The sequence below is a fragment of the Echeneis naucrates genome, chromosome 21 (genome assembly GCF_900963305.1).
Source record: "Echeneis naucrates chromosome 21, fEcheNa1.1, whole genome shotgun sequence".
NCBI classification, from domain to species: Eukaryota; Metazoa; Chordata; class Actinopteri; order Carangiformes; family Echeneidae; genus Echeneis; species Echeneis naucrates.
The window spans coordinates 4,524,683-4,543,519 of NC_042531.1; the positions used below are offsets into that span (position 1 = coordinate 4,524,683).

The window sequence follows — 18,837 nt, forward strand, 5'->3', positions numbered from 1 at the left end:
ACTCATTTCAGTGAGAGAGAGAGAGAGAGAGCTGTGGTGCACCTCGTGCTGTCTTGCTTGCTCCTGGCTAATCTACAACTGCTGTCTGATTAGTCAGAAGGAAAGAGCGGAGCTGAGTGCCAGCGGACAGCAAAGCAGTTATCTTCATTACTGTCGCCTCAGTCTTCTTTTCTCTTCTCTTCTCAGCGTCACACTCATTTCCTCTTTCTCTGACTCATCTTTGTCTTTCCTTTTTTTTTTTTTTTACCAGCTCTCTGTCTCCTCTCTCCTTTTTTTGTGTTCTTTCAGTCTGCACTGTCTGTCTCTGTATCTGTCTCTCAATCTCGTGTTTTAATAGCCAGACAAGCAGAGTAATAATCCCTCCATTATTATTCTTGCTGCAGAGAAACAAAAAAGGAGAAGCCTGGGGGGGCAGACAGGGTGCCATTTATATAAAATGAATGTAATTATTCTGTTAAAGGAGCCACGCTTCAGAGACAGTGTACCTTTGTCCAGAGCCAGAACATTTCTGCCACATGGACAGGGCCTCTGTGTGAAGTCCGAGCTGGAGAGTCGGAGCTTCATTTAAGTTTAATGCAGAACACAAAATATTCCGATTGATGTGTCAACTTTATTTGATGCGAGGACATTTGGCTAGTTTTTACAATAACGTTACAAAGACTATAACATAAATATCGCACCATCCCGTCAAAATCAATTGTAATTTTTCATTTTTGACTTTTATATCAGCTTTAAGTGAATGTGTTTCACAAGATAAACCAAAAAAAATAAGAAATTCTTAGGAAAAAAGGCATAATTTATAATAATTTCAATTTCCGTTGTTTTCTCTGTGGATGTTGATACTATTAGAAGCTGAGTCAGCTGTTGTCCACATAAAGGTCTGCGCTGACGTTACATCTCTGATCTTACGGTTGTGTATTCTGTCTCCAGGCTGCAGACCTTCGTAGCTGACTGTGTGTCCGAGTGCTGCTCGCTCAGCCTGCAGCCATGCCAGACGTAAAGCCTCCACCACCATGTGACTACCCTTCCACCTCTTCCGCCGCAGCCTCCGTCGGCTCTCCCGCCGGCTGTGCCTCCCCCCTCGACCTCGCTATAGACATGGAGCCCTGCATCGCCAACCTCCCCCTGTCCCCCGACCCGCTGTCCTCCTTCCCCAGGCACAGACCCGGCGTTCCTCACTACCTGGGCCTCCAAGGGCCTCACTTTCCTCTCATGGCCCGGTGTAACAGCAGCACTCTGCTCACCAACCTGGGACTAAGGTACTGCTCCAGCAGGCAGGGCCCTCTGGAGGTGGGGCCGGGTCAGGGGATGGCCCCGGGCCCCTGCGTCCAAACAGGAGGCAATGGCAGCAGGCCCTACAGGAGTATGGAGAACCTGAACTGGAACACTGTGGCAGATTCTGGCCTGTGTGCATTCAGCCCTGCCCCCTACAGGAGCGTGGACAGTGAGTTAATATTACGCTACACATCCACGAGCCATTGGTATGATGGGCCCCCAGAGGGATCTGTGGTCGGGGCCCACGGACTGGTCCCCAACCTGGAGAGCTTAGCATTCTACCCTCGCCATGGCCTCCCCAGGAAGGACCTCCCGCTGTTCCCCCAGTTTCTGTTTCCAAGCGGCGTAGATGAATGGGAAGCGAGGAAGGGCCTGAGAGAGAAACTCCGTCTGCAGAGCGCCAGGTCAGCAGTGGAGCCTCTGAAGACCCTCCCACTGCGGCCTCAGGTAAACCCAAGTGCCACACCCATTGAAAAGGAATGTGCGCATCACATGAACCCGACAGCTCCTGGTCCCAGATCACCGTGCACGATGCGCCTCACAAGCCCCGAGGAGATCAAGCAGGAGGTCCTGAGGCGCCTGCAGCTCCGACGGCAGAACAGCAGCCCCAACCTCACTCTGCACAGCTCCCCCTCCACCCCCAAAGCGATTAAGACATCCTGCACAACGGACAATATTGGTGGTAACAGGAATGGATTGGATTGTGCACCCGAGTGCCGCAGACCTCCTGTCGGACGCCTACATATCCCCACATTCGAGGAGTTTAAGAGGATGAGGCAGAAGGAGGGGGAGCGGAGCAGAGAGTCCACAGCGGGTTCTGTGGTATCTGGAAATGCCTGTCCTGAGATGCAGGACACAGGAGGATCAGAGAGAGAGATGCCTTCATCTGATCAGTCAGGTTCTTGTGAGGGACACAGAGAGCAGAGGGCAAATCCTGAGGAGATGGCGGGAGACACGAGCACAGGTGGAAGGACAGGCACCGTGAAGAATAACAGCACCGAAGATCCCTCCTCCTCCGTTCCAAGCACATACTCTCCCATCCGCACAGGCCCATCTCCACGCTCGCCCCTGGCCAGCTCCACCCAGGAGAAACCCCCCGTTGCAGGGGGAGATGATGGGGGCAGCAGGCGTAGGAGGAGCAGTCTGGAACCAGCTGGGTCGGCTCCCTTCCCGCCCGGCAGGGAGAACTGGGAACGACCCTCCAGCTGCTGCCCAGCGCTGCTCCTGGAGGGGACGGACCTGTCCAGCTACGGAGCCAAGATATACAAGATGAAGGACGGCCTCATTGGCTCCGCACTGGACCTCATCAAGAAGAGGTTAGTCTGGGACAGGGCAGGAGATGAAGGTGGTGTGGGAACTATGTTTTTATCATTGTCTGAAGTAATCAGACGTTTGTACTGCAAAGGTTCAGAATAGTTCTGCCACCGCTGCAAAGATCAGTGTTGACTGTGAGACACATTGTTTTGTCCGCTTAATCCTTCTGATGGTAGGCTTCAAGTACACCTCCATGTGTGCGCTATGCACTGCCAGTGCATCGCCCAAAAGCGTTGGAGTCCATCTGCTTAGGCCTGCGTGTGCTGTTGTGCTATCGATCTATCTCAGTTTTTGTGGTAACAGCTGTCGGAGCGAACATGCATGAAGCATGACAGACGGGAAGACCAGCACCGTCCCCGCAGACTCACGGTTTCCCCGTCTCTCCTCTCTCTGCGTGTCAGCTGTTGGATAAATGAATAAATTCATTCCACTTTGGTTCATTCTGATGAAGGGCAGACATCAGGAGTGTGTGTTTCTGTGGTGTCATTTGCGCGACAGGCTTCTATGTGATGTAAATATTAGACCCTGAACACAGACCAGCTACTTCATCAGGCCTGTTGAAGACTATAAACGCCCTCATGCCCCGCCCCCCTGCTGCAGAGCTACGTAGATGGGAGATGGACGGTGTCTTTCCCTGCCTGTTCCTTCGTTTGCACAGATGTCTGAAACTCCTCTGTGTGAAGGCAGCAGAAATAACTACTGTGTGTGACTCTGTGTTTATGCTGTACATGCTCAGGTTGTGCGCGTGAATGGCTGTAGAATATAGAATTCATCAGATAGCTTTGGTGATGTCCTCAGATGGTTTATCAACCGAACAGCTCTGTGAAGCTCTGTTAGGACACTTAGACTTGAGCTAAATGCTAACATCTATCATAATCCGTTCAGTATCTGTCAAAACTTTTCATTTAAAACCACAGATTTAAACCTCATGGTGGCAGTATGGAGTAAAAATCAGAGTACGACCAAAGTCATTTGGATTCATCCAGAATGTCCGTTCAACAACCAAAGTGTTGGATCAACAAACACGGCGTGGTTGAAAACAACAAACAAAAAGCACTTTCCGTCATCTTGTTCCGAGTCAACATCAAAACATTGCCATCAGGGGAAAAAAAAAAAAAAAAATCTGTGCATTTTGAAACCGGAGAGCATACTGAATTTGATACATCTTATACACAGGTAATTGATGATCAAATCCAGCGCTACACTGTGGTCGTCCAGCGGAGCCACACAAAAGCTCCAGCAGCTCATGTTGAAACGTTGTTTGTCCCAAGTGGATTCATCTTTTATGTTCAGAGCGTACCCACGATGCAACACGCTGTGCGCTTCCCCAGTGATTTCAATTCAACCTAAGGCTCTGTGAATGTTAACACTCGAAGATTTATTAATTAAACATGACAATATTCTGTCTGATCTCTGCATCCACGAGGTGTTTGACTTTGAACAACAAGTCTCTTTGTTCAGGTGCACGACGCAGCCAGACTTGGATAATGCCGCATGTGTCGCATTATCACAGTAATATCCATGTTATAACACCTGGGAGGGATTTTATAGACCAAATGAAGCATCAAAGCAGGCCGGCTGAGTTAATTGTACACTGCAGTAAAAGTGCAACAATTATATGTAGCGGTTAAAGGGGGGCGTGGTGTAGCCACCATATTTATTGTTTTCTATTCGTCTTCATTACATGCAGACACTCAAAGAGAAATATATTGAATTCATCAGAATGATATATGCATCAGTAGATGTGACAGATGGGCTAATTTAGGTGTCAGGTTGCACCATGTTGAGCAGGGATCTATCACATACAGTGGTCTCCTGATGAATTACGCTGTAGGTTATTACTTCCCATGCATCATCTGAAGGGTGACAGCTAATATTGTGAGGGAGAGGCCTTTAATGACAGAAAGCCAATCGGATGTTTTAGAGATGAATCCTCCAAAACTGTGTTAATTACATGTGTAGGCTAATACGGAGTCATACAGGTTGCCAGGGTTTGCTGTAGGTTTAATGTGAAATATGAGCGTGTGTGTGTGTGTGTGTGTGTGTGTGTGTGTGTGTGCACTGACGTCCCAGAGAGCATCAGAGGGAGGATGAGAAAAGTGTCCAGTAAGAGCTCAGTAATTTAACTGGGTTGGGAGGGACGGAGATCAGAGTGGACAGAGTTATGTAAGAACGATTAGAATAATGAGACGTCACTGCAGGGATAAAGTGAGGATACATAACAGGCCCAAGCAAAGCGCACTCAGTGTCACTGAGATTTAAACTACATCAACGGCAGTTCGTTCATTAGCAGATGCGCATAAATGACTTAATCCTCTCAGTCATTGAAATTGGACCTGACGACGGACATTTTGCCTGTTTTAGCCTGATTTACCAACATTTCTCCCACGTAGCAGTCAGTCAGTTAATTAAGAAAGCAGTCGACGGCAAATGAAATGTAAATGCACATGCAGTCGGCGTCCTCAGTAGCAGCAGCAGTTTCGCTGATGACATTAATGTATTTACTGTTTAGATGAAACAATCCGAAATTCAAGGCAAGAGGATAATTTAAGAGAAGTATAATCACACTGACCTGACCTGCTGCTGAGAGTCATCACCCCCTGTTCCACCACAGGAATGGGCAGCCAGACATGGTTGGGACTCTTTTCTGGTTTTTGACCCTCAGAACTATTAAACCTGCTCCGACTAAGAAAACCAACAAATTCCTTTTGATTTTAATATGTAATATGATAACATCTAAAACTGCTGTCACAGGGGTTTAGCAGAGATGCCTGTTGGACCATGAAACTCGCTGCTGTTTGAAAAAGCAAAATCAATGTCCTGCATAAAGTTGCTTGTTCCTTTGGTTAATTATGTGTGCATTGTTGCAAAGCTCCATTAATCAATGTGACTCCATGTAATGCGAAGAGGGTCATTCATACTGGAGAACCCCACAGGGAGGTATTTTCAATTTCAGCCTCTTATATAATAGTTTCCAGAAGCAGCAGTCAGCTCACTGGACACGTCCTGTCCAGCGCCCCAATGCCACACAGTTAATGGAATATGGTGATTATTATGTCAGAAATGGGAGTTTAGTAACTTGTGGTGTTCATCTGCCTCCAAGTGGCCGAAATCTGCTTCGAACGCGACCCAGGTGTCTTCCTTCCAATGCTTTTTGAAGTGTCTCTTTCCTTTATTGGACAGACGACAGGAGAGAAAGAAAAGCCCATTGTGGTTTCGCCCAAAGCTGTGCATGAATCTGTCCCCACAGGCGTTTGTGGTTTCACTGTGTGTGTCTGTGTGTTTCTGTGGAGTGTACAAACCCACACACACACACACACACACACACTTATCAGACAAAGGAATAAAGGAAAAGTGTGAGATCTGGGTGTGTTTGTTTGTGATTGTGGTTGCAGGCGGCGTCCCTGCGGTCCGGGGGTTTAGGTGTTATTGTCCACTGATGTGTCTGATAGTTACTGTCCTCCTGAAGACGGTTTGAGTGGAAAGAGAATTGATTTGGGCGTTTGAGGGGATAGAAGGATGATGGAAAAGGAGGGGGGGGGGGGGTGGAAAGGATAGAAGGAGGCACAGCAGGGGGGCATGTGAGGAGGGGAGAGTTAGGCAGGATGAATGAGCTCTGCCGGCATCAGAATTTCAACCCTCCTTTGACTTTCTCTCATTCACTCCCGTCTCCTACCTCCTGCTTCTCCACCCTTCCCTTTCCCCGCTCCCTCTCCTTGCCTCCTCCTCTTCCTCTTCCCCTTTCCTTCCCTCCCTCCCTTCTGTACCTCTGTCTCTTCTTCTCTCCACCAGCTGCAGTGCAGAGATCTCCTCCGAGGCCCCCGTCAGGCTGTCAGGTGACCGGCACGGAGGCTGTGACATCACCGCCCCCTCGACCGACTGTCAGCCGTCCGCCGTTGCCATGGCAACGTCGGCAACGGCCTGCGGAGCTGAGGCTGGCGACGAGACGCCTGCAGGAGGAGGAGGAGGTGGAAGAGGGGAAACGGGAGAATGCGTAAGGATTTCTTTTTTCATTTTCTTTCCTCTTCTTTGTGTCTCCTAAATGTGTCGTCTGTGTTGTGTCTTCACTCGCCGCCTCGCGTTGTCGCCTCGTCATGTGCAGAAACACACAGATCCATTGGTATTCAAGGATGACAGGGACAAGCAAGGGGACTGCGACACACACACACACACATGCACATCATTCACACATACTGATGCAGAGGTATTTGTTGAGACAGGAATGAGCATGCAACGCTCTGTTTTCCAGCAGCTGCTCGACGTCTGAGGGTGCAGTAAAAAGAAAAGAGGATTAAGCCCCCTCCAGCTGCAGGCTGCTGGTAACTCAGCGCTTCATTCCTGCTCTCTGCAGCTTTGACACCAGCCTCAGCTGCAGCTAGCATTGTGCTCCTCTCTGTGCATCCGCAGAACAGAAGAGCTGGACTGACATGGAGTCGCATCTTGCTTCCGATGCTCCGAGGCTGTAGGTGGTTTTTAGGGAACAGATCTAGAGGTGTGTTGGATTCTTGCCTCGCTTTGTTTTTTTGGCTTTGAATCCGCAATGGATGCTGCCTCTGCATTCCTAAAGTAAGGGCTGCTGCATGGTAATTCAGCGGAACATGAATTATTCTCTTCAGTTTTATGTGATTGCTGCGAGCTGTATATCGTGTTTTCCTTCTGGTGGAGGGAGATGAGAACCTTCCTCCGCCTTTCAGTCTTGTGGAGCTGTCAGAGAATTGTCAACATTTAGGGAGGTGATCATTGGAAAGCCAATATCATTAAAGGCACCGGGTGCCGGAGATGGCTCTAGGGCGAAAAAACTGCATGTTAAAGTGATGACCTCTGAACTTTCAACCTCAGGTCAGCTAACGGGGGCCTCCAAAGACCCTAAAGGGATTTTTAAAGCCGCATCAGGAGTGCGTTTGTCCATACGAAATGCTGCAGTGTGTCGGGGAATTCCTCGTCTCACCTCAAAATATGCCAGGAGACACTTTGAATCACCACTTGGGGGACGTCTTTCATCTACAAGGCTGGCCGGCTTCAAGTTTTGATAAGAGCTGATTTTTGGATGTGTGGCCTTGTTATGAGTCTATTACAGGACTTGGCAGACTGCGTCTCAGTATGAAATTTGGATTCTTGTCAGTTCCACAAGCTGTAACTTCTGTAATGATGTCATGACGGTGAACATGTTGACATAACGCGTGAAAACAGACACAGGAGCTGTGATTCCTCTCTCTTGTCCTCACCCTCTCCTTATCTGCTTAGGAGAACCCTTCCCCCCCCGCCCCTGTCTTTTTCTTTTTCTTTTTTTCAAAAAACATCTGTTGCCATAGAAACGTAACGGTTTGATTGACACACGTGTCCTTCCACCTGGCAGCACACCGGTCTGGGCTTCAGGCGCTCCAGCTCAGACGCAGCCTATGAGCTGGCTGAGACGGTGAGGGCGCAGCGCGAGTGCCGTCTCCGGCCCCACTACAGCGACCCCATGCCAGCCGACGCCTCCAAGCGCAAACAGCTGGAGATGAAGATCGCTGCCGCCGCACGTCTCCACGGCCACCGCCGGGACCGTGACAGAGACAGAGAAAGTGGTGAGTGCATGTATGACAGCTGCATTAAATGGATGTGTTGCATGTGTAATACGTTGTTGAATTACAGTTGAGCCACTTTGGAGCAAATGTTCACTGAAGTGGCAAATTAATATCCTGAAGCTGTAAACTACTCAGGATTATCCAAAATTTGTAATTCAAAGACTCACAGTCAAGTAATTTCTAATCCGGATGCAAATCAGCATTCTTATCAGCTCAGGTCATCAGCCTCTTGTTGGGTCTAACTTTTCACCGCAGTAGTCTCTATTTTGGGTCAACTGTCCCAATATTTCCCACAATGCAACTCTTGTCTCCATCACTTGTTATCCCTCCCTAACGTCCACGTATCCAGGCTGCAACTCAGGCTTTTTTTTTTTTTACCTGAGCTGTAAAGGACTTCTTTTTTTTTTAATACAGATTTCGTTCTAATAGAAAAACAAATAGTCCAAAAACACAGACTGTCTCAGCACAACTTTTTGCTGTTTGTCTGTCATTCAGCTTAAAAGCGATCAGTCTCAGTCATCAGGCGGACCCTCGCTCACCTCAGTACCGTCACCACTGGGGGCCCCAGGCAGAATGATTATCTGGCTCCAAGCATGAAGTCAGTACGTCTTACTCACATTTCCACTGAAGTTATAGACCCAGTGAGAGTAATAATACAAACAAGTCACGTCCAAAAAGAGACTTGAATCCCTGCTTTATATCAGCAGCTGTGACTTGCTGTTTCCTTCCTGAGGACAGTCTGTTCATAAATCCCTGCACCTGTACAGAAGTCCATGTCCTCATTCCATCTCTCCCCCTTCGCCTCATCGGGAGGGAGGGGGGGCATATCACCCTAAAATGGAGAATAAACCGCCATCTAAAGCAGATTTTAAAATCTGTTGCCTTTTAAAAAGATTAAGGCTATCAAGAGCTGCAATTGTTTTGTTTTAACATCTATTATACAACTCGGCAAGAAGCTGGCCATCCAGTCTTTGCCTCCCCCCGCCAAACGCACACAAACGCACACACATATATACACACAGGTCCCTTGCTAATCCTCTGCTGTCAACAGAAGTTCTTTGACACTGGACAGCCGGCCACAGGATGTCAGTCAATATGGCATATGCTAATGGTGACCTTGTTGCTCTTTGCCGCAGATAAAAAGGGACGTGGACAGGAAGTAGTTCTCCTCTTTGTACCAAAAATGATCAATAAGTGGTTTCTTATTTATACATATTTAAAGCTACTATAACGAGTTTGAATAAAATGTTTGAAATTCTGTCTGAGCAGCTTAGAAAACACATCTGTCTCTCAGTTTAAACACAAACACACACTGACATGACACGTATCGACAACAAAGGTTAAGTGGTTGACTGCAGGGTTAGCGATGTAATTATTGGAGAAAGATGATATCTATAATAGTTCCTTCATGTTGACCTGGCCAGTAATGAGAAGTCCAGATTAAACGGGGATTCATTAGGGAGGCTGACATTAGTGTGCGTGTCTGTAGAGACTAAATTAATAACCTCTAATGAGTCTACATCTCTGCAGCTCCAGCAGCAATTCGTGGTCGCTCAGAACCCCCCGGTGAGGAGCGTCAGGCGGGTCTGGGTGTGACTCGGTCCGGGCAGCATCGCTGGAGCACCATCAGCAGTCTGAGCGCCGACAGCGGCGTGGTGGGCCTGAGTGATGAGCGGGAGGAGGAGGACAGCGAGCCTCGCCGTTACCGCAGAAACCGGGGAGCCGAGGTCGAACGGGTGGACAGCGGCATCGGCCCGGGGCTGTCCCGCACCTGGAAGAGACCGTCCGCCTCCCTCAGAGCCTGGGAGGCCCAGAGACCCTGTCCGGATTGTGGACTGAGGGACGGGGCCTCCAAAGAGCGAGGAGAGCGCATGTGTGAACGCTGCTCCAAGCTGCGCACCGAGCGCAAAGAAGCCATCCTGGAGTTTCTAAACACAGAGTCGAGTTACGGCGAGGACCTGCGGATCATCAAGGAGGAGTTTTACTGCCCCATGCAGAGCGCAGGGCTGCTGACGGCCGAGCAGCTCACCGTGGTTTTCGGGAACGTCCAGGAACTGATAGACGTCAACGACCGCTTCACCGAACACCTGCAGGACAGCATCGACCAGGCCTTTGACCAGGTGACCCGCTCTCACACACACCATATTCTGATGATTTTTGTTTTATTTTTTATTTTTTTTAAAGCTGTTAAGCTTTGAGTCGCTTTTCTAAAACCTTTAAATGCCAGGCTTTCATTTGAGCGCCCACAAAACGTTGAAACAGTCTGAGATGATTTCAGATTCAGTTCAGGAGGAGAGAAAAAAGGTGTGTTTAAAGTCTGGAGCTGAAAATCCAAAGCTCGGTGAAGAAAGGATCTATGGCCAGAGGATTATTTGTTAAATCTAGGAGCAGTTAAAACGAGTGGAACGGAGATAAAGAGGTGGGATTTTTAGGATGGAGTCAGAATGAGGCTGGTGAAAACTGGCTGGCCACTCAGATCAGTGGAGTGTAGACGGAGTGCTGACTCAGCTGGAACTTATTAGGACTTGCTGCTGGGGAAAAGTCTGGGAAAATGCATAGTTTGTTATAGTTGTTTAGTTGTTGATCTTAAGAGACTTAAGTGAACGTGATACTATTTTACATCACTAAGTTAGGGTTAGGGTTAGGATGCTGTTTCTGAGGTCGATGGCCGTTTTTTTTTTTTTTTTTTAAACCAAGGTGGACGAGAAGCTGTAAACTCTGTCAGCTGCTCCGTTTGTTTTTAATTCATCCACCTTGATTTGACCGTTTCCATCTTGTTCTAGGAAAAGCTCACAGTGTTTCCAATCCTTAGCAGTGTGTTGGCCACTCCTTTATCATCCCCGCTGTGTCAGCTCACCTGAGGCCCGACCTGATGCTGCCAAATTAAAGTCCTGGATGGACCCGCGTGCTCTGAGGCTAAACTCTTTAGGGGAGATGTTATCACTGTTAGGCCACAGAGTTTGGTTCATCCTTCAGATACTGACGAGGTCGAGGCCAAATGGAAATTCTGTACATCTGTTTCGTCCACGTAATTTTCAGAACTGAACTTACTGCGCCGGTACTGTCGTGACTTGCTGAGACAAATGAATCCCCCCCAGTGCGTGACACTGAGGTGACCGTGTTCTGTCTTGCCCTTTGACCCCAGGGAGACGAGGACCTGCTGACAGTATACATAGGAGAGATCTTCCTGGAGTTCGTCAATATGCTGCCCGCCTTCCAGACATACTGCCTGCAGCAGTCCACCTCGGTCAACATGCTCAACACCCTGGAGAAGGAGAAAGAACTGCTCCGGTAAACTCAAAAGCACAACGATTCATTTTTCTGTCGGCCCGTGTGATGGAAAAGTTACTCTGGGAGCTTTCTCGAGTTCCTGCCACAGCTGTTCTGTATAATTCTTAATGGAAAAGACAGGGACTTATCACTAATTCAGAGGAAGCTCTATTTTGGGAGTAGAGCTGCAATGATTCATATTTTTAGACAGCACCACAGCTCACCCATGAGTCAGCCTGTTCTGTGATTGCTATTAATCAACTTTTTAAGAGCTCTCGGAGGACTCGCTCGGCCTGTAAGAATCTGTCTGCTTTTGTCTTAATTTTCTGTTTCTCCTTTTTCAGGATCTTCCTGGATGTTTCCCAGAACGACAACACGGCGCTGCGTCGCATGAACTTGCGCTCCTTCCTCATAGCGCCGCTCCAACGCGTGACCAAATACCCGCTTCTGTTGAGCCGCATCATCAAGGTCACTCCCGAGTGCCACCCGGACTACGCGCGTCTCCGCGAGGCCAAGAGCCGCGTGGAGTCCCACCTGGAGCACATCAACATGAAGACCAAGCAGGAGGGCAACGGCGTCACCTGGTCCCTCCGCTCATTCCGCCGCGACAGCCGCAAGAACCGGGAGGTGATCAACATCGAGATGCGAGAGGTGTCGATGAAGACGGTGGGCTGGGCGAGAGAAAACACGCGCTTCGTCATGGAGGGCCCGCTTCAGTTGTCCCAGCCAGCGGACGGTCAGTGGGTGAAGAAAGGCACCAAGGCCCTCAAGTTTCAAAACGTTCAGAGTCTGCTGATGGTGAGGACACAGCGGGTGGGTGAAGCACCGGGACAGGGCAACGACCTGGGGGCACGGGGAGATCAGGGGGAAGGTGGCGGCTGTGGTGAGAGCATTCGAGACGGAGTGCTGGTTCTAATCAAGGACAAAAGCAGCGGGAAGTTCACCGTGCTGAGAGAGCCCATCCGACTGGGGAACTGTGTGGTTTCCACAGATCCAGACTGCGAGGACACATTCGAGGTCCTCGATATCCGGCGGGAGTCTTTCGTTTTCCGCGCCTCAGACAAATCTCGCACCCAGCAGTGGTTCCATCAGATTAAGAGATACACTCGGGACTTGGGCACCTGGAGGAAAAGACGCAACGCTTTACCCAACATCATGATCAACACAAACCAGAGCCGCTCCTGAGACCGACCACCCCCACCTCTCCGTCACACTGTAAATAACCAGAATCCTTCAAAAATCAAGCTGACGACAAGAAACACTTTCTCAAAGTCTCTTGAGGGTAGTTAAGAGAATGATTTAGCACTTTTTTTTCTTACAGAGCTGTTAAGTGCTCCATAGGCTACTGTCATGAAGTTATAAATGAAGATTTCAGTTAAAGCCGTTGCATTATTTAAAAAAAAAGAAAAAAAGAAAAGAAATAATTAAAATCAGATCCTTGGACAACCAAAAAACTTGGGCAGTGCTCGTCAGCCTTGATTGTAAAGACTGTTTGCTCTCGGAGAAAGAGCGCCGTGTTTTCAGTAATTAGGGTGTGTCTGTTGAATAGCATGACTGAAAATAACTGACTCCAAAAAGTAAAATTGTAACCTTTTTTTTTTTTTTTTTATACGAGGCAGTAAGGGGGTTGTCTTTTCTGGACGTTTTTTTGTTTGTTTGTTTGTTTTTTGTTTTTGTTTTTTTGGTTGTAAAGGTGAAGATGTGGTTGGTGGTTTCGTTTTTTGTCGTCACTGCCCTCTACCGGCCGTTGGCGGCGGAGCAACTTTCACTGCCAGAGATGCAGTTGAGCAGCGGCCTCGCTAACAGGCCCAGCAGACCTCCTGTATCACTGTGTTCAAATGAGGACTCAAGCAACAGCAATAATCTCTGCCAGTTTTTCAAAATAAGTAGCTACTGTATATGCATTTCATTTCCCAAGATTTCCTGTTGGGGTTCAGGTGTTTATCCAACTTCAATACGCGCTGTTTGCTGTTGACTTTCAAGTGGCTGACTCAACTTAAGTCTCAAATCATGTTTGCAGCGTTAAAAGCACCATTCAATAATCCCAGTGCCATGAAGGCAGGTTTGTGAGAAATCTAGTCTAATCTCATTTTTGTTAAAGTCATAGCAAAGTAGGTGACACCACAATTCCCTCCCCTGTGTTACGTGCAGAGATTTTCAACCTTGGGTTTTGGGACAGATATATTGGTATGTGTTTAATCACGACATATCTGAGAACCAAAGGACCGCTGTTTGTTTGTTTGTTGCTTTTTTTTTTTGTTTGTTTGTTTTGTTTTTTTTTTTTGCTTGTTTTATGAAACAAAGTAATTCAAATTATAAGAGTATCATTTGAAAAAGAGGAACCAGCAAAAAAAACTTTGTGGGGTCGTTTAAAAATAAATCTACTGATTTATCACTTCAGCACGGTTTGAAAACTATCTCAAAATAAAACAAAATTATTCTATTTAAAAACTTAATGACATGAAATCTGTGGTGGGGGGGGGGAATTTTAAAGGAACAGTTTTGTGATGAATCATATCCAAAAAAAAAAAAAAAATTCCCAGTCACACTGTCATAACACAATTATTACTGTGTTATTATCCGACGTAGCAATGAGCTGTTGTGCCTTGATTACTGTGGAGCTAAAACTATTTATTTGCAACGTCACTGTAGCTTTTCTCTGAGATATGATTAGGTCGCCCTCTGCTGGCGTGAATATACAAGGCAATATCTGCATTCGCCTGACAGTCCCCAGACGCTGGTGTCACATGATCTTCTATTTATAGTGTGTTACTACTTTTCCTGGTTGTGTGTTTTATTTATGAACGCTTTATTTTGTTTAATGCACTTTATTCTGATTCAGTGATACAACACTCTCGTGTGTAGCTGCTGGTAAAAATGTGTTACGCCGTCATGTTATTCACAATTCTTCGTATTAGAAGGAAGTAAAGCTGAAGTCAGCGCGTCGATTCAGTACAGTTGATTGTGTCGTTAAACCAAAACCACTATTTAAGACTGATGCTGTTTTTGTTTTTGCGATGACGTAGCACTAGAAGAGGTAGCAAATCACTGTGTTTTGGAAGGCAGGGCTGCTCAACTCCACACCAACACTACTGTGCTGCTGGAGGACGCTGTTTCAGATGAACTCTTACAAAATGTAAAACAAAAAAAAGTGACTGCATACCGTTATTTTCCTTTTCCTCATTTGCATTTGACAGGCCCGATGTATTATTTCCCCTAATGAATTCTATTAAAAGATTTTAAACAACCTTGTGCGTTCCTCTGTGCTTCAATTCATTCACAAAATGCAACCAAGTTTGAAATGTAGAACGTAGAAATATATTTACAGCAGTTTTGAGAATCTTTAGGACAACAAATTCAAAGACAGGAATACACACAGTACAAGTGGAATGCACTTATTACTCCAGGGAACAAAAACAATAAATGCCAGAAATATGAAAGTGGGTTATTTCTATAAAATACAATTCAGCTCCACTACAGTAAAGAGGCAAAAGAGAAGCTTGGATGCTGAAAAAAAAAATTCAAGACATTCCCAGAAGTGGAAAAAAAAACAAACAAACAAACAAAGAACCATCAGTATACATAAAACATGCAGTACATGACATTCTGACTATTTTGTATTTGTGGATGGATCTCCAGAGAAAGCTTCATCACCTGACAGCCAACATATTAAAATGGCTCATTAGACAATCATTGGCACTGTGATGCAAGTGCTCCTCGCTGTTGAAAAGCAGAACGTAAGAAAACAAAAAGAAGAATCCACCCGATCACAGCGCAGCTTCACACCATGCTAAGTGCATCTTTGTCTTTTCTTTGGCTCGTCCTCTCCAGGAGCCTCATTTATGAATACATCCTGTGTATCAAGGTTGGAAGTTCATGATCCAAATCCAAATACTAACTTCATAAGAAAAGGTCAGAAAATATCTGAATCGGCTATAAAACATAATTACAGAATGCTATTTTCTGCCTTTTGGTCTTTTTAGATTTCCTTCATAAACGAAGCTCCTGGAGGTCTGTTTGGATACACTTTTTTTTTTTTTTGACAGTAACACAGGCTACATAGAACTAACACCAGGCATAGACTCATCTGGTGAACACCACAAAATCATTTTTAGTTTTCTTTTTTTTTTTTGTTGTTGTTGATGTTTTTGCAAATAAACACAAACAACCACATACAATAAGCTCTGCACGGCAGGAGCACTCTGGCTCATCTCTGCCAGTCTTCTTGAACGAATTAAACATCGATTTACTATAATTCAATTAAAAAAAAAAAAACAGATGTTGAATGTTGCAAAAGCAACTCAGGGAAACAATAACAGATGCATCTGGTGAAGATGAGAACACAGAACCGGCAACAAACTGAACCTCTGAACGAGGATGTCAAACTCCGGCACCATCTCTGCCACCCCCTGACAGACTGCCACCCATCTAAAGCACTTCTCATGTTCACACGCATACAAACACACACTCACACAGTCTGTCCTTGGCTGCAGGGCCCTCAGGCAGATCTCTGGGTCTTGCCTTCCAGCTGGGGTAAGGTCTCCGATCTGCAGCAGCCGTGGAGAGCTCCCAGCCTGGGGTAGCTACCGCACCCTCCTCCAGTCTCCCACAGCCGATCAACGCCTCGCGCCTCTACTTGTCCCCACCGGACTCGGACTCCTTGGCCAGGCCACGGATTGACAGGTCATACACCACCTCCTCGATCTTCTTCACGTCGTATTTGAGGCCGTCGTAGCGCTTCCGCAGCGGGTCATTTTTCAGGTTGAGCAGGCGGAAGCCTGAGTCCAGCTCATTAATGAAGTTGGAGATGCGCAGCGGCCGAGTGTAGTCTCCGGCTGTGACACTGTTCACCGCCAGACGTGACTGCAGGAACAAATGAAGCACAGAGTTACTTGCATGTATGAGCGGCTTCAAAATTTAAAACATTTTCACAAAAAAATTGAATTAGGCTGCATCTAAAAATTGACTTCATCGTCAGTTGATGTACAAATTACTTCACTGATAAATCACAACGTCGGTAAAATCTTAGAAAATAGTGAAAGGTGCCTGTGATGGTGTCCCAAAGCCCAAGACTTGATTACAAAGCAGCTTTTCTTTCACCAAATAATTCTGTAGTTGAAATTTCTGGCCATGTCAGGATCTTTTGCAATACAGCAATAACAACATTTCACCCTTTAGGGCATCATGATTTAAAGCAGTCAAGAGGAAACTCACCAGTTCACTAGCCATGATCAGCACTCCTGCCAGGTAGTCCTCTACATCCAGGTGAAAGCCTTTCTCCCGCACCACCTCGACTGGAGGGTGAAAGGAATCAACTGTAAGGCTCACAGTCCTCAGTGACAGTTACACACTAACGCATGAGCCGGTACCTACTGCCAAGTATCTGAGCCACCTCCTCCCGAGTCACAAGAGTTTCACTCTCCAGGTACACAACAAAGGCGGCTAAGAAAGCCAAGCGCTGCAGCACAAACCGCCAGTGTTCATGGAACCTAGAGCGGGATCAAAATGGTTGACTTCAGCGTTTATCAAGTAAAATGAACCCATTTGGATGATGGGGGGGATATACAGACAACTAAACAAATGTTAATTTTCTTGCTAAGCTGTTTGAAAGGCGGCTCATACCTGTAATACTGCTCCACAGGAAATTTTGTTTTAAGGTCTGCAAGTTGTGTCCTGACTGTGCAGAACAACTCACGAGCCTTTGCACATTTACTGGGAACTGATGGGAGCCAGGAATAAAGGAAAAAGAGAAGCTTAGTGGAGAAAACACCCATCAGGCAAAATTCAAAGCTGTTCAGACTGTGTCAGGCTTACTTTCCTTGAATCCAGATGGTTGGTGGACACTTTGGAGAACTGTTAGTATTTCTCTAGCTGTCTGCTCCAAAATCTGAACCACCTTACGGATATCCTACAAATAAAACACATTTAGTTTATACAAGTGTTTTTCTTTACATGTCAGTTAAATGTTATATACAAACATGTTTAATGGATTACGAGTTCCTTCTCATAAAATCAAATTCTGTTACTTCACTTGCTTATAAGCACTCTTACACAGTTGATGTATATGTATAGCCCCAATCAATCAGTATCTGACCATCACTTGTTTTGACGTTTGACCTTATCTACCAGGGTAAATAAGTTTAAGTGTCACAGCCACTCTGGAGGCAAACTTTAGTCAAATAAGTCATATTTAATTAAAAAAAATTAAGTCAATTAAAAAACAAATTCAAATAAAAAATGTTAGTGGAAATTTTATTTTTTTACTTCTACAATAAAAGATTAAGTGTAATCGTATGTAGTATAACTAGTTAATCAAACAGTTTTCAAAGTAAAATGGTTTTGTTTTTTATTTTTACATCTTAAAACATTTGTACACGGATCTTCAGTGTATTCACAACAGCCGAATCGATGTGTGTACAATCTCACTGCGGCTAATTAAAAACACAAAATGTATATATAGTCAGATTAAAGATACATTAAATTGACCTTTTTTTAAATGAAGTTTGGTGCTTTCTTCTGAAGCAGAAAGCAGTCTATTGTAACTTCAATCATATTTTAGGTGAATTTTCAATTGCAAAATTAATTTTAACAACTTTGATAAAACGACGTTAGACGGCCGTTTATCTCAATCAATCACCGGAAGCTTTGGTGCCTCATAAACAAAACCCTCTTTCATTTAACAACAAACAAACAAACACAAAAAAAAAACAGGTTATATTTCCAGTTTGTTCGCCGGAGCTGTTAGCAGCTAGCTAACCGAGCAGGCAGCTCCGGACGGCGGCGGCTCGTCGGTACCTCTCGGACGTCCTGGTCGGCGCTCAGGAAGCCCTGAATGTAGCTGAACATCTCGGTGACCGACATGTCGGTGCAGAGTCGATCTGACGACGAAGAACCGTCTGCAGCTAATTCACAAAAATTAAAAACAAACAATCAACGTGCACTAAAAAAAAAAAACCCTGTCGCCCCGCCGTAGCTTCCCCGGGCGCATGGAGATGACGTCACAGCACCGACGTCACCTGTGCCGTCGCTCCTCGTTTATTTATTCATTTATTTATTTGTCAATTTATTTTTAATAAATCCATAAAAATAAAAGAGGTTTGTTATAAAGACGGGGGAAATATAAAAAGGAAAAATTAACCATTTATATGTGTATATATATTTTTTAATAAACATAAGGTGTTTATTTAGCAGTAAATAAATGTGAAAATATTAACAGACTGTTTTTAAGAACAGAATGTGATAACTAGCTCTTGTGCACAGGCCAAATTACAGACTGCATTACCTGATTCCCCCTGATGACGGAGCCAAAGCAGCACCTTTCCTCATGCTGCCTCCAGGTGCTGCCTTCTTCCAGGTACAACACCACGCTTAATAAATAAATAATAACAATGGAAAATTAAAAACCACTCCC

At 45.9% G+C, this 18,837-nt stretch overlaps 2 protein-coding genes across 3 annotated transcripts in view; one reads left to right on the plus strand and one right to left on the minus strand.

The window, feature by feature from the left end:
• The window catches only part of arhgef49 (Rho guanine nucleotide exchange factor 49), a 30,409-nt gene extending 17,404 nt beyond the window's left edge, over nt 1-13,005 (plus strand). Inside the window, exons 3-8 of one of the 2 annotated variants that reach the window (XM_029530844.1) lie at nt 931-2,591; nt 6,382-6,583; nt 7,946-8,156; nt 9,687-10,276; nt 11,302-11,447; nt 11,771-13,005. In XM_029530844.1, coding sequence (XP_029386704.1) covers nt 988-2,591; nt 6,382-6,583; nt 7,946-8,156; nt 9,687-10,276; nt 11,302-11,447; nt 11,771-12,611 — 3,594 coding nt within the window. In that variant the 5' untranslated portion in view covers nt 931-987 and the 3' untranslated portion in view covers nt 12,612-13,005. The remainder of the gene's footprint in view (nt 1-930; nt 2,592-6,381; nt 6,584-7,945; nt 8,157-9,686; nt 10,277-11,301; nt 11,448-11,770) is intronic. The other variant, XM_029530845.1, reaches the window with a different exon arrangement.
• Nucleotides 13,006-14,721: 1,716 nt separating this feature from the next.
• Nucleotides 14,722-18,373, minus strand: tsn (translin). The gene is made up of 6 exons (XM_029530582.1): nt 18,222-18,373; nt 17,241-17,334; nt 17,049-17,145; nt 16,800-16,915; nt 16,641-16,720; nt 14,722-16,289 (listed from the first exon to the last, which is right to left on the minus strand). Exons 1-6 carry the CDS (start codon nt 18,285-18,287, stop codon nt 16,059-16,061), a joined length of 684 nt encoding a protein of 227 aa, XP_029386442.1. The 5' UTR covers nt 18,288-18,373; the 3' UTR covers nt 14,722-16,058.
• Nucleotides 18,374-18,837: the final 464 nt, after the last annotated feature.

Coding starts and splice junctions, on each gene's coding strand:
- tsn (XM_029530582.1), bottom strand. CDS start 18,287: ATGTCGGTCACCGAGATGTTCAGCTACATTCAGGGCTTCCTGAGCGCC. Junction 17,146..17,240: donor ACCATCTGGATTCAAGGAAA/GTAAGCCTGACA, acceptor GGCTCCCATCAG/TTCCCAGTAAATGTGCAAAG. Junction 16,721..16,799: donor GGTGGCTCAGATACTTGGCA/GTAGGTACCGGC, acceptor TTCACCCTCCAG/TCGAGGTGGTGCGGGAGAAA.